The sequence below is a fragment of the Poecilia formosa genome, unplaced genomic scaffold (genome assembly GCF_000485575.1).
Source record: "Poecilia formosa unplaced genomic scaffold, Poecilia_formosa-5.1.2 Scaffold734, whole genome shotgun sequence".
In the NCBI taxonomy this organism is placed as follows: Eukaryota; Metazoa; Chordata; class Actinopteri; order Cyprinodontiformes; family Poeciliidae; genus Poecilia; species Poecilia formosa.
Genome location: NW_006800673.1, coordinates 78,880 through 92,932, shown reverse-complemented (window position 1 = coordinate 92,932; position 14,053 = coordinate 78,880). Strand labels below are relative to the sequence as shown.

At 40.8% G+C, this 14,053-nt stretch overlaps 1 protein-coding gene across 3 annotated transcripts; it reads left to right on the top strand.

Annotated features, from left to right (window-relative positions):
- Positions 1 to 287: 287 nt before the first annotated feature.
- On the top strand, positions 288 to 13,596 carry agbl5 (AGBL carboxypeptidase 5). 3 transcript variants are annotated; one of them, XM_016666520.1, is made up of 18 exons: positions 288 to 395; positions 1,255 to 1,542; positions 1,619 to 1,790; positions 1,917 to 2,083; positions 2,717 to 2,894; positions 2,994 to 3,172; positions 3,898 to 4,046; positions 4,179 to 4,564; positions 4,677 to 4,846; positions 5,023 to 5,158; positions 5,341 to 5,552; positions 5,644 to 5,849; positions 7,084 to 7,263; positions 11,031 to 11,173; positions 11,284 to 11,336; positions 11,474 to 11,652; positions 12,629 to 12,765; positions 12,867 to 13,596. In XM_016666520.1, exons 2-18 carry the CDS (start codon positions 1,328 to 1,330, stop codon positions 12,909 to 12,911), a joined length of 2,907 nt encoding a protein of 968 aa, XP_016522006.1. In that variant the 5' UTR covers positions 288 to 395; positions 1,255 to 1,327; the 3' UTR covers positions 12,912 to 13,596. The 3 variants fall into 3 exon arrangements, with proteins under 3 accessions (XP_016522006.1, XP_016522005.1, XP_016522004.1); XM_016666519.1 differs by having other exon boundaries at positions 289 to 395; positions 5,641 to 5,849; XM_016666518.1 differs by having other exon boundaries at positions 289 to 395; positions 3,898 to 4,093; positions 4,226 to 4,564; positions 5,641 to 5,849.
- Positions 13,597 to 14,053: the final 457 nt, after the last annotated feature.

Genomic DNA, 14,053 nt, shown 5'->3' with positions numbered 1-14,053 from the left:
TTTACGAGCTTAAGCACACAATATAAGATAAATCACATGGCACCTAAATCACAAAAAGATCCTTTATTTTTAACCCTCAGTTAAAGGGAACTGAAACTTTTGAGTCCGCTCGTTTAATTTATTTACGGGTTTATTAATCGTTTATATCGATTGCGTGTTTATTTTTCCAATGTCTGCATTTTATTAGGGTTTTTTGTTTGTTTGTTTTTTGTTTGTTTTTTATTTTGGAGAGACGCAGCGTTTTAGGCAATCAGGTCTCCAGCCTCCAGCGATACAGAAAATTCGAGGCAGGCTGTAGTTTCTCCGGAGAAACCTGAACGCAGCACAGATAATGATGTATTGAGGGTTAGAACGGACGGTGACAACAAAAATGGACATCGACCGAAAATAGCCTGGTGAGACTAACACGTTGTTTATTCACATATGGAATCCGTTGGAGAATAATTGTGGTGAAAATGCGCGGTCAGAAAGGAACAATTTATGCGAAATTGGTGCATGTTTCCCGAGCAGTCGCTGCTAGTTTGGTTGCTAGGTTAGCCTCGGTAGCTTCGAGAAATCCTGCTAGCTGAAATATATCATTAACGGCGACTGCTGCTCGGAACGTTATTGTGTTGCAAGCTCACACAGTTGTTTAGATAACGTGGACGGCACGTCGTTTGTGTTTTAAAAGCTGTTGCTTGACGCCCCCTTTACTCTCTGCTGGGTCAGTCAGCTGTTAATGTTGTTAATCCTAAACCTAACAAGGCCGTCCGTGACTGTATCGTCATGTACACAGTTGCATTCGGGTTGTTAGAGTTGAAAACAAAGCAACCATTGCTGAAGAGAAAGCAAACGTTTTGTGCGCGTCTTTAAAGAATAGGCTGCACCCAGTTTGTTCTAGACACTGCTGTAGTTCTCTGAGCGGCCGCGGAGCGGCGCTGTTACGTGCCGACTGACTGGAGTGCTTTACTATATTCTGTTGAATATTTTAGCGTGTAGTGTAATTTCCACTTCTCTTATGAAACGCACTTAACGATTGGAGTTTGAGAATGTTTGAACTGAAACCAATGCCCAATAGCAGATTTTTTTTTTTTTTTTTAATAGCATAATCAACCACATTTGTAACATTCATGCCAATAATTAACAGGAGGAGCATTCAGTCTCAGAAATACTGTTAAGAATCTAAAGTTGAATTGTTGTGAAATCTAGGAAACGTGGCATGTTTTGCACCCAGTTTTTTATTTATTTTATTTATTTATTTTTTTTTTTTTATAGGTTATCGGTGTCAGATATTTGACTGGCACTTAATAATCAGCCTGAGTGCAGAAAGAGAACTGTCTTCATAGGCATGGAGGTCCGCTTTGGGAACATCGTGTTTAGCTCCAAGTTTGACTCTGGGAACCTGGCCCGAGTGGAGAAAGTAGAGAAGGGCAACTCAAGCCCTGTGTCTGATGGAGCCCAAGTTGGAAGTTCCCCCTCAGGGCTGCACCTCACCCCCGACTATGAGTTCAACGTGTGGACCCAGCCAGACTGTGCTGGCACAGAGTATGAGAATGGAAACAGGTGAGCTATCGTCAATAAAAATGCGTCGTCGTTGTCGTGTGGCGACTTGCTGTCTTGACGTTTATGACGTTTCCAGATCGTGGTTTTACTTCAGCGTGCGCGGTGCCGTGCCCGGGAGACTGCTGAAGATCAACGTGATGAACATGAACAATCAGCGGAAGCTTTACAGCCAGGGCATGGCTCCCTTCGTTCGCACCCCACCGGTCAAGAACCGCTGGGAGAGAATCCGGGACAGACCCACAGTGGAGGTATGAGGGCACCCGCCGCGTCCTTCTCTGAGGCTGTCGGTGTGACAATCTAGGAAAGAGGCAGTCGGCCTATTATTATCCTGCTAAAAATACGCCTCTCTGTCTCTCTCTTTCTCTCCCTCGCAGACTGTAAACAACCAGTTCATTCTGTCTTTCACTCACCGGCTGCTGGATGTGCGAGGAACAACCACCTACTTCTCCTTCTGCTACCCGTTCTCGTACAGCGAGTGCCAGGAGATGCTGCAGCAGCTGGACGAGAGCTACCCCAACGCTGCTCAGCTCAGTCCGAGCAGGTGAAGATGAACAGGGAACACCTGAAGCCACGACTACCCCTTCTCACCTCTGCCTTCTTTGAATCAAAGAAAAAAAAATTTTGTTTGTGATGCTATTATTTTAAAGATATTAATAAATGTTTCCAGAGGTCATCAAAGGTCACCAAGCTCAAGTTAACTGTTGCCAAAACAGCTAACTTGAGCTTCAAAAATTTTAGCTGCACAAACGGAGCAAAATGATTTAATATCGATTTTGTTTAGGGCTGAAACGATTAGTCAGATGAATCACAATGAATAGAATTATTGAAATAATCGTCAACTAATTTAGTAATCAATTAATCATTAATTGGAATATACAAACTCCAAAAAATGTCATTTTAAGATAAAAATTCAAGATATTGCCAGTGTGCCAATTTCGTGCCAATTTTCAATAATAATCAATAGATTAAATTAATTGTTTACTAGAATAATCATTAGTTGCAGCCCTTATTTTGTTTTTGTTAATATGGGGGGTGGAGGATAGCTTGATCTCTGGTGACATCAGCAAGTTTTTTTTTTTTGTAATATCTTAAAAATTATAACAGCACTAACTAACATTTTTGCTCCAAAAAAAGTTTGACACCAATTTCTTTTGTTCTTCTGTCTTGTTTTCAGCGCACCGGGCACTATATACTATCACAGGGAATTGCTGTGCAACTCTCTAGACGGCAACAGGGTGGACCTCCTCACTGTGACCAACTGCGCCGGCATGTGGGATGAGAGAGAAACCCGTCTACCCAAGCTGTTTCCTGACACCAACACCCCGCGACCGCATCGCTTCCCGGACAAGAGGGTAATATTTTCAGCTTTGATAAGAGCGCCACAGCTCTGGTCTGGTGTGTTCTTGCAACAGGAGCGGAGCTCATCCCGGCCTGGTGGTTTGCTCCTGCAGGTGTTTTTCCTCAGCAGCCGCGTGCACCCCGGAGAAACGCCATCTTCGTTCGTGTTCAACGGTTTCCTCAACTTCATTTTGCGGCGAGACGACCCGCGTGCGCACACGCTGCGCAGCATGTTCGTGTTCAAGCTCATTCCCATGCTGAACCCTGACGGTGTGGTCCGAGGACACTATAGGTGATGATTTGTCAAATGCATCTGTGTCCCGGGAACTTCTTCACATTTTGCCACATTACAACCACAAACCTCAATGGGGTTTTTTTGTGATAGACCAACACAAACTAGTGCTTTATTTTGCAAGGGTTTTTACAAAAAGTTTGACATTCTTCTATGATTAGTTTGATCTGAATTAATACGTTCTAGAACCACCATTTTCTTCACTGCAAAAACACAGAATCTTACCAAGAATATGTGGTCTGCTTTCTAGTGCAAATATCTTGAAATTAGATAAAATTAACTTACAAGTACCTTTTCAACATGATCTTGGGGCTTATTTTTAGTCAGTAGTTCCTTAATTTTGATGAAAAGTACTAGTTTCACTGGCAAATTATCCCACCTATAACTTTCTGCCAGTGGAACTAGTACTTTTCCATTGATATTAAGGAACTACTGACTTAAAACAAGCTCTTATGTCGTTCTGCAAATTTATGTGTACGTCAGTTTTGCTTTATTTCAAGTGTGCTAAGATATTTTAACTAGAAACTGGAGCAAAAACACCTAATAAGATTTTGTGTCTCTGCAGTGTTTAGTAAGGATAGGGTTAGGGTTAGGGTAACCCTAACCCCTAACCCTACCCTAACGGCAAAACAAAAAAACATTAGTGCCTTGCAAAGTATTCACAACCACACACCGGCACTAATGTTTTTTTGTTTTGCCGTTTTCTCTCCCCCTGACCTCCACAGAACTGACTCCAGAGGAGTGAACCTAAACAGACAGTACCTGAACCCCAACCCTGAACTCCACCCTTCCATCTATGCAGCTAAAGCTTTACTGCTGTACCACCACACACACAATCGCTTACACACCACACAACCAACCACACACAGCATAGGCACGCTCCAGACCCAGCCCACCCCTCTGAACAACAAGCCGACAAACCAGCACCCAACCAGCCACACAACTAACCAACCAACCAGACACCCAACCAACTAACCAGACACACAACCAACCACACACAGCATAGGCACGCTCCAGACCCAGCCCACCCCTCTGAACAACAAGCCGACAAACCAGCACCAGTCCCCTCCCCTGACGCCGCTGGAGATCAGCTTGAACCAGCGGAATGCGGAGAAAGGTGGGAGCTCTCCCCCTCCGGCCGAGGTTCCCATGGTGACGGAGGAGAACAGCTGGAACCCTACAGAGTTGGGGAAAGGGGACCAGAACTGCTCCGCCGAGTCTGTGGAGAAGGTGGTGTCCGGAACCGGGGACCGAGCCGATCCGGAGGTGGAGCAAAGCGAGTCTGTGCCGCCGCAGGAGGGAGGCGTGGCCTATTACGTGGACTTACACGGCCACGCCTCCAAACGGGGATGCTTCATGTATGGAAATAACCTGCCTGACGAGAACCAGCAGGTAGGAGGATCATTGTCCATTTGTATTATTTTTGTCAAAAAAAAAAAAAAGGAATATTTTGTGTCAAATAAGCCTGTGCTTTATTTCCCCTTCATTGATTCTTTCTCTCCAGGTGGAGAACATGCTGTATCCCAGACTGATCGCCATCAACTCGGCCCACTTTGATTTCTTGGGCTGTAACTTCTCTGAAAAAAATATGTACGCGCGGGACAAGCGGGACGGTCAGTCTAAAGAAGGCAGCGGTCGTGTGGCCGTCCACAAGGCGATAGGAGTGCTTCACAGGTTACTCTTCCTCAAATGTATCAGTGCAACACTTTTATGTTCACCGTTACTTTAGTCGAGTGGTGATAATTAGCTTTATGGAAGTCTTGCTGAAATCAACCAGCAGAAAGCTGCTGATGTATTTCTTTTAACAGACATGGTGTTAATCACTTCGCTCTCTTTTTGGTGCCCATCAGTTATACTTTGGAGTGCAACTATAACACAGGAAAAACCATGAACTCCATGCCACCCGCCTGCCACGACAACGGCCGGGCGACCCCGCCTCCACCCTCATCGTTTCCTCCCAAATACACTCCAGAGATATTTGAGCAGGTAGAAAGAAACATTGCAAAAGTATTAATAAATTCAACTTCAACGTATTCCATTGAAAAGAAGCCTCCTTTTATTTATTTATTTATTTATTTTTTACATAGAACGTACTCCTGGTAAACTTTTCCAAGGCGCTGTTGTTCATAGCTGTTTGGTTTTCCATAACTCTTGCTGATGTGCACCAGGTGGGCCGTGCCGTGGCCGTCTCTGCCCTGGACATGGCGGAGTGCAACCCGTGGCCGCGCCTGGTGCTGTCCGAGCACACCTGTCTCACCAACCTCCGAGCCTGGATCCTCAAGCACGTCCGCAACACTAAAGGCCTCAACACTCAAATCCACGCTCCCCCAAAAGTACAAAACAACGGCAGCAAGGTGTCGCCCCCGAAAAGTTTCAACAAGTGAGTCCTCTTCATAAGACTGTTTATCGTCGCTGCTTCCGGATAACAGTTTGGACCAACTGGTTTGTGTGTTTGTCCCGATCTCCAGCAGCTTTCTGTCTGGGTCGACATCAGAAAACACGAATGGCCGCGTTCGCTACAACAGCCAGAGCAGCAGCAGCCAGACTCCCTCTCCAAAAATCCAAAGCTCTCCGAGCTTCACCTTTGGCTGCACCCCGCCACCCCGGCCTTACACACACCACTACAGCACACATGCCAGCGGACGTGGAGGCAACAGGTCACTCGGACCTGTCAAAGGTAAGTTGATGTCGCCGTGTCACTGGAGGGGATTTTACCTCATAAACTCCGACTCGTGTTCATCCCTTTGTTTTCTGCTCATTTCTGGTTGATGTGTTTGGTGGATTTTTAAGTCTCAACATTAATATTCAACGAGTCATTTTAAATGTTTTCCTTCATGTTGTTTTTGGTTTTGCAGTTATTATGTTGTTTTTTTCATCCAGGATTATTGAGAGAAAGAAAATATGTTTTAGAAAAAAAATTGTTGCATTTGTATTCCGTAGTTTTGGTTTCTGTAAGCGGGTAAGGATATTTAATTTTTCCCTTTGGAGAAAGAGTTATTTTGCTTTTTTTCTCTTTACAGTCAGATTTATTTAAAATCAGCATACATGCTTATTTTCAAGGGTCCCTTTCTTAAGTTCATAGCCCCGATCTGACCTACACAAAATACTTTTATTTCATACATTCAAACAAATTGGAACACAAAACGGCAACTTTATCTTTGAATATCACAATGAAGATATTTATTCAGGGTGTCCATGCATCCTTAAAAAAATCTGAAATTCATTTATCTAAAATTAAGGCTTTAAAATGTCTTACTTTTTTTTTTTAAAACAAATTTAAGTTGGCCTTAAATAAATTAATCAAGTCTTTAATTTTGTTGTGGCAGGACTATTTAATATCGTATAATCTAGGTAGTTTATTTTTCTTTATGGTTTTTTTCTCTCAAAGCAAACATCGTAGTTCTACGCAGACGTTGTCATTCTGTTCTGACTTTAGGCGGTTGAGGCTACTGTTGACTAGCTGTTAATGTGCCCCTTTTTAGCTAGCAAGCTAGCTTCTTTTGCGTCTGTTATTTGAAAGTGTGAATTTATCGCCACTCGGCAGGATGACGCCGGACAACCCATACGATGTTACGTCCATTTTGTGAAAAAAACCTTGGCACTACTACAAGACAGAATATGCAGTTTTCTTTTGTAAATTTTTGTTGTGGTAAATTTGACTCATAATTGTCTTAACAAGGCCTTAAATTTGAGTTGATGAAACCCACAGAAACCCTGTTCTTGTGATTATCCAGATTTCATCTCCCCTCTTTCTTTTCCATCACCACAATGGCCCCCCTTCACCCTTCCTCAAGTAGAAAACTTGGAAATCATTTTACCTCTGTGTGTGTGTGTGTGAGCACAGTTCCCTGCATGTTTCTGAGCCGGGTGTACGTGTGTCTCTCTCTATCTTCCTCTCTCTCTCTCTTCAGACTCTAAGCCTCAGGAGAAGAGACGTCCCTCCCACAGTCGTTCTGTTCTCCGGTCTCCCAGCAACAGCCACAAACCCCCCCGCCACCCTCGCTCGCCCCCTTCCTCGTCGTCGTCCTCCTCCTCTTCCTCGGTGTGTGCGGCAGGTTCTTGTCCTCTACCCACTCCGGTCAATATAACAGGTCTGTACACCCTTCAGCCCCCCTGCCTGTCCACCTTGCTCCCCTCCCTCCAGGCTTTGCCTCGACCCGGCTTGCTCTCCAAGCTGAGCCCGCTGCTCCTCCAGAGCCTGCCGTCTGCCACCAGCTCCCCGACGGGGCCGAACTCGGACTAAATCTGACCTACCCCCAGTGAGACTGAGCGTGTGTCTGTGTGTGAATGGCAAATCATAAAACAAGGGTGTCGAGTTCCGTATAAAAACTTTGTGTGTGTGTGTGTTTCCGCGTGCTAAAACATCGACGGTGCTAGTTTTGTAGGCACATCAGTGCCGACTGCATTCCATTGTGGAAGTTTTGGAATGTCAACAGTGCATATACACTCACTGACAAAAACAATGTTAAACACCCTGAAGGAACGGTCTGGTTTAGATGTGTTTTGGCACCACATGCAGATCAGTGATGCTTTGACTTTCAAGAAGCAAAAGCTGGCACAAAGTGTAGAGCGTTACTGGTAGATGCAAGAGTACATGAAGGTCAAAACAGTGAGAGGTGTTTTCAGTGCTTTCTTTTGCAAAGATCACATGTTCAGTTTACGGGAGGTAAAATATATGATTACCTTGAGAAAAAAAAAAAACTTTTTTCCCATTTCTGAAGGATAAATATCTAAAAAATTTCTCCATAAATGCGGTTGTTTTTGTATTGATTTATATCAACTTGACATGTCAGCATGTTTCTAAGTCAGACATTGTTTTAACATTATGCTCATCAGTGCTGTAATTTCCAGACTATTGAGGGCACCTGAATATAACTTTGAAAAGAAAAAAAATGTACACAGATATAAGCTGTACTTGAATATGAGCCACAGGTTGCAACTTACAGACAAGTGTAGTTGGCTACAGTGGTGATTGCATAAACATTTAAATTCAGTAGTACCGTAGTCTTGAAGTTGCTTTAGCTTATTGTAGAAAAGTTTATCTTTTTTTTCCTTTTGTCTTTTAAGAGTGTGACAAGCTGTTAGCTGAATGGTTAGCTGGGCTTCCTGCACGTAGTTTACCAATTGTTCTATTTAAAACCAGCACTTTACCTAAATAAGAGTAACTGTTGTCGCAGTGTTCTAAAATACTTTGTAGTAAGGATGGATAGCATTAAAAGGATTTGGAACAGTAGGAATGGTATGGTGGGAAGTTTATGTCGTTTTGAAGATGTAACTTCTTAAAACCTTTCATTGCTAATTAAATTCTTGACGTAACCCATACCTGGTCTCCATGGGTACCAAATTATGTCCAAATTGGACCATTCCTTTGGGGTGCTTGTCGTGGTGCTTAACTTTTTTCTTTTTGTCCCTTTGTCAGTAAATGTAAATGTTGAAATTCTAATATGATAATATTCACTTTATTAACAAGTAATAAGCTACAAGAAATTAATGTAATTTACATTTTTAAGAGCTAATCTATCAGTTTCTATTTTCTTTACTTTCTGTTGGGTTTTAAAGGGAGTTCCTCATTACCACTCAGAGAACAGAGATGTTCCCATGTTGCACTTACACCTGTAGCATTATTATTATTTTTCTGTTAGACTGAACTTTTCCTGTTGTGTTTTAGTTCTTATTTATATGTTAAACAAGTGCAGGCTGCCTCCTAACAGTCATTTGCAATTGGTTTGTAGTAGACTTTAGGATTCTCTCAAGTCTCTGTTTTATCTGAATTTGATTTAAAAATGTGCTATATATATATATATATATATAAGTGTATGCAGTTAAGTAATTATTTGTTTTTCTATTAATCTCAAAGCTGTATCATTCCAGTGTCGGACCCAAACGGGTCGTGACATGATGTTCACTGAGTAGCCTAATGCCAAAATCCTCATCCAGACCGTCACTGGCTGAAATCCTCATAAGTGGTGCAATCATACAGTTGCTTGAAAGTAAGCAAGGGATGCCAACATTCAGTAATTTAAAAAAAAGGAGGAAAAAAAATCAAGTTTCACATATTTACTATAAAATGTCAGTATTGTAAATAAAATATATAGGTCATTATTTATTCAAGCCTTTTCAATGTTTTTTGGTGTAAACAGGACACCATACACCGCCACTGGATAATGTTTCTATATTTTTAGCAGCTAGAAACACCATAAGTGATGACCATTTTCAAAAATATATATATTTACATATATATATAAACGTCTTTATTCAGTTGTGGAATAAATACAGTGATCGTCTGCACTTTGGTTTTACGTGTCGTCCTCCTAGTACCTAGAAGTGGTGTGTGTTTTAGTTGGTGCCAAGGTGGAGTATCTGTGATATTAGAAGGGTTTATTAGCAGAAACATCGATGGGTTGATTTGGATCAAAGTAGTTTCTGACCTGGCTTTGCTGTAGCTGCCATCTGGTCCCTGTGCTGTGAGCTACTGTAGTTCTAGCGTGCCTTGCTTTGTTGTAAACTGTTTGTAAAGCTCTGTTCATGTTTCTGGTAACTTCTTTTCAGAGTTTTCATGGTACAACTTAACGTGAAATGAAAGGATGGGCAGCGCACGATGTTACAATGAAGGTTCTAGGAAAATCTGACTTTTAATTTGGGTTTATTTATTCAGCGGGAGGAGAAATAAAATCCCATTTTAAGAAATAACTTTTTTTTTCATATACATTTAATTTAAAACAGTCACGATACCATGCACTCTTAACACGGTTTTCAGGGGCTTCGGAAGACAAACAGGATTACAGGATCTCTACCATACCCAGCAGTTGCTATGGAGACTTGTTGAACCAAAAATAAGCCAGAGACACAAAAAGTAATTACTACACAGGAGTAGCTACAATCTGTAATCAATGTAAAAAAGTAAAATATAAATGTTGGTTTGGTTACATAAATATCCCAACAATTCTGCGGTTTGATTTTTTTTGTTGTTGTCAAATCAGTTGTTTCTTATTTTGGTATATTTTTCCTCACTTGAATATATTTACCACAATTAAAAGTTGTATTTTTCTCCACTTTTCTTTGTAATGTTACACTACTGCAATAAAAGAATTATTTATGTTAAAGCTTTTTACACATCTTTACAATGAATGAATCCAGAACCTGTATAAATTATGGTAACATATTATAACAACTTTAATCCTTATCTGTAAATGGCTTGAAGCAAAGTTTCAGCTTTTGAAGAGCAAATGAAGCAAACAACTAGAAGCAAGTTGGTGTTTGGGGAACGAACAAAAGTCTCATTTAATGCTCCCTTCAAATCTCTAAGCTGATTATTTTCATGTAGCCATTTTCTAGTGTTCAACCAAGTGGGGAGAGCCGTTCGGTGCGGCGAGTAACGAACGGGATTAGCATACTGTAGTCTTATTCTACTCTCACTGTGAATTTTGATGTCTTTGTCTGACTTGGTTCAACATTAACGTGCGCCCGCCTTTTTATTTGAAACGAGGAAAGCAGCTTAGTTACTTAGATGTTTATGCTTTATACTCTCTGTGAGAATCATGCCGTTTTCCTCAATGTGGTGCTAACCTCCTTCACCAAACAGATGTGTGCTTTGTCCTTGTAATGATTGGTTAATATCTTTCTTGACTGTGCTGCTGTCTTTTACCGCCTCACTGTTTGACTTCTGGAATAAAAAAAAAAGTCTCCCTACGAAGCAAATGTGTTGAGTCCTCTGATCTCTCTTTTATTGTAAAATAATAAAATAAGCTAGCTGTGAGTTAGAGTGCTAATAGCTGTAGAGATTGAACATGTTTTTGTTTTTTTTTAAGTGTTGTGCAGAAGATGTCTATGTATTCATGTCCCTTCCTGTTGTTGACAGGCGTCAGCTCCTCAGATTTTAGGCTTTATGGAGCCAGTTCAAGTAGCTGGCCCACAATCCCTCTGCACACACGCGCCGGGCGGCCGGGCCGAGGCCGCCGAAGCTTTGCGGGCTCTCATCACCCAGCAGACACCTGTAGAGAGGTTAGCTTATGTAGACCCTCAAAGTGAGGAGGAACTGTAAAAAAAAGTCTACTTGCAGCGTGAGGTTCCAGACTCGATTTATGACATTTTAATGTGTCGATCTGTCACAGAAATTTAAAGCCGTGGTGCCTGAACACATCCTGTCATCCATCAAATTCAGCAAGTAAGTCCAACCTTTTTGTAAATTGGGATTTTCAGCCACGAAGAAGTTACGTGGAGATTTGTCATCTTTAAAAAAAAATTATATATGCTATTTTTTTATTTTTTTTTATTTTAGTAATTTCTCTCTCGCCTGCATAGGTGTGAGCCTCAGTCTCATGGAAGCCGCATCCCGATTCGTCGAGCGGTGTCGGCTGAAGTTACTTTCCCACTCCTTAATACATCTCCCACCATGTCTGGAGTCAAGGAGGTGTCCACTTCCCTCACAGTGTTTAAGCTGTTCAAACCTCCTGGGATGCACCGACATATGACCATATCAGGCATGTATACCCACTTTTTGAATTTGTTTTTTTTTAAATGATCCAAATTGCTTCCATTTGCCTAAAGGTAAATTTCAAAACCTGAAGATGGAAGTGTCTTACAAAAGTGTTTAGTCTGAATGAGCTTGAGATATTTTGCAAAAAAAAAAAAAGTCCCAACTCCAGTCTCTGGGTGTGCAAAGCTGGTGAACAGGGCCAGATTTAGAAGATTAAGGGCCTCTGATTAACCCTTAGGAGTTAAAAATATCAATATTTTTTTCTACTCGGATTTTGTTTTTTTTGTGATTTTTGGTCCACTGTGATAATGCATTTTGTCAAAATGAAACAAACACTGTAAAATGATAAATTTGAGGTTGTGCTGAAAATAATGATGCCAAATAAGGCAAGGTAAATACTTTTTATGGTGAAAATATAGGATAAATTCAAAATTATACCAAAACGGCCATTTAGACCCAAGACTCCTAAGGGTTAAGCCAGTTTTGGTGGCATATTAAAAAAAAACAAAAACAAAAAAAAAGTTACTCATTTGAATTGCAGAACAGAACACTAATAAGTAGGTCTACATATTTGCAGGTATGAATTGATGGATGGCTGGTTTAAACATGTGGCAGGTGGCTCCATGTTGGTCCCAAAAAGATTATTTTGAGTGTTACTTTCAGTTAATAATCCAACAATATTTTAATAAAACACCACATGCAAAATGAGCCCATAACTTCAGTGTGAACATGCACAGTACACATAAAAATATATTTTTGGGGCCGCCCCCCAAAACTTGTGGCCCTGGGCTACTGCCCCTGTAAGCCCTTTCTTCCTTTTACTTTCATGAATTTCCTCATGTAATCCCTACAAATCACTCTAAAATATATTATGTGGTGAAAAGTTTTAATAGGTATGGTTACTTTGCAAGATTTTGCATTGATGTTTTTAATCCCTTAGTCAAATGGTAGATGAAAATATTAGTTTTCTGGCCGTACAGGTTTATCAAAGAAAGATGGCGGCGGCATCCAGCTGGCCTCTGCAACGCTGCTGGTGAAGAACGGAGACAACAGTCCAGACTACAAAACAGAAGCTATCACAGAGACAACAGCAGAGATGATTGAAACTGGAGAACAGGTGAGAAGCTACATATTAAGATTCAGGTAAAAAAATTAAAATAAAAGTTGAAAAGAAAAGGGCATATACATTTAAAACCTCACAAGTCTTTTCCTGTAAAGGCTGAGGAGAGGCCGGTTGTGCCGCCAGAGGTGATGAACGTGTGAGACAGTGACCCTGTGTGGAGAAGCCCAGAAACTCCACCAACTTGCAATTAAAGTACAGTATTTTTTATTTTTTTGCCAACTGTGAGCCTACATTTCCGTTTCAAAAAAGTTACTAGCATTTAGACTAAGAAGTGAGAGCGTCTTTTTCTAGAGTGTTTAACGTGCAATACAACTGTTTTGTTGACCTTTTCCAGTACCTGAGCAGCATTAACAAGTGTGCATTACAATCACTGAGCAACTGAGGATTAAGTGCCTTTCCTCCTGACTCTTAACAGCATCTGTGGCATAAATTATGCCCCTTCAGATTTTTTCAAGCTGCTCAAGAAAAAAAAACTTGAAAGATCCCTTTAACACTTCAGATCCCATCACTGTATTTCATATTTTGTCTTATTTTGTCTTTCCAGCAAAGTTTAAATATGCTCTGACCTGTACAGTTATGCATTGCTACATGTTTATTTAACTTGTATGGCTGATTTCTTTTTTTCTTTCAAAACTGAGCACAACAGCACCTTTTTAAGCATCATTCTTTAAAACATGAATGAAATCGACAACTGTTATGAAATGGACTGTATTGAGCAATGTGTGTTTTGTTGTGGTGTTTGTAAAATGATATTTCCCTCGTGTGAACTTGTTTTGTAGCAATGGTCCTTTTAATAAACATTGGGTCGTGTGACTTTTATATACATATCATCTCCAGAGTTTCTCACTGTTGTGTTCCATATACACATGAATGTCATGTTCCTTATTGCAGCTTATCGCAAATGAAATAAGTTGAAGTTTCTTTGGAAATTTTATTATAAGAGCAAGAGAAATTATTTTAATACAAAGTGTTAGTCATGAAGAATGTGGAAAACTTCAGTTTTTTTCTTTTTGTCCTGAAAACAATCATGTTGCAGCAAAGCCACAACAGGCTATTGCTTCAGAATCTGGCTAGCTGTATGCAGTGCAGCATGCATAAACTAATGGAAAGTTGAGTGAAAGGAAAGTGTTGTAGCATGTAATAAATCTACACTAATTTTGCTTTTTGAATTCGATAAGATTACACTCTTAAACATCTGTATATGTAAGGATCTCTAAACATATAGTCCTCTAAGTTCCTAGACACAGTTATAGCTGCCAAATTGTAGCTCTATCTGCTTTAA

Bases quoted from the DNA above. Each gene is read 5' to 3' on its own strand.
- agbl5 (XM_016666519.1), top strand. From the start codon at position 1,328: ATGGAGGTCCGCTTTGGGAACATCGTGTTTAGCTCCAAGTTTGACTCT. The intron at 5,553-5,640 runs GTGAGTCCTCTT...CCCGATCTCCAG, and splicing joins CCCCCGAAAAGTTTCAACAA to CAGCTTTCTGTCTGGGTCGA. The intron at 11,337-11,473 runs GTAAGTCCAACC...TCGCCTGCATAG, and splicing joins TCATCCATCAAATTCAGCAA to GTGTGAGCCTCAGTCTCATG.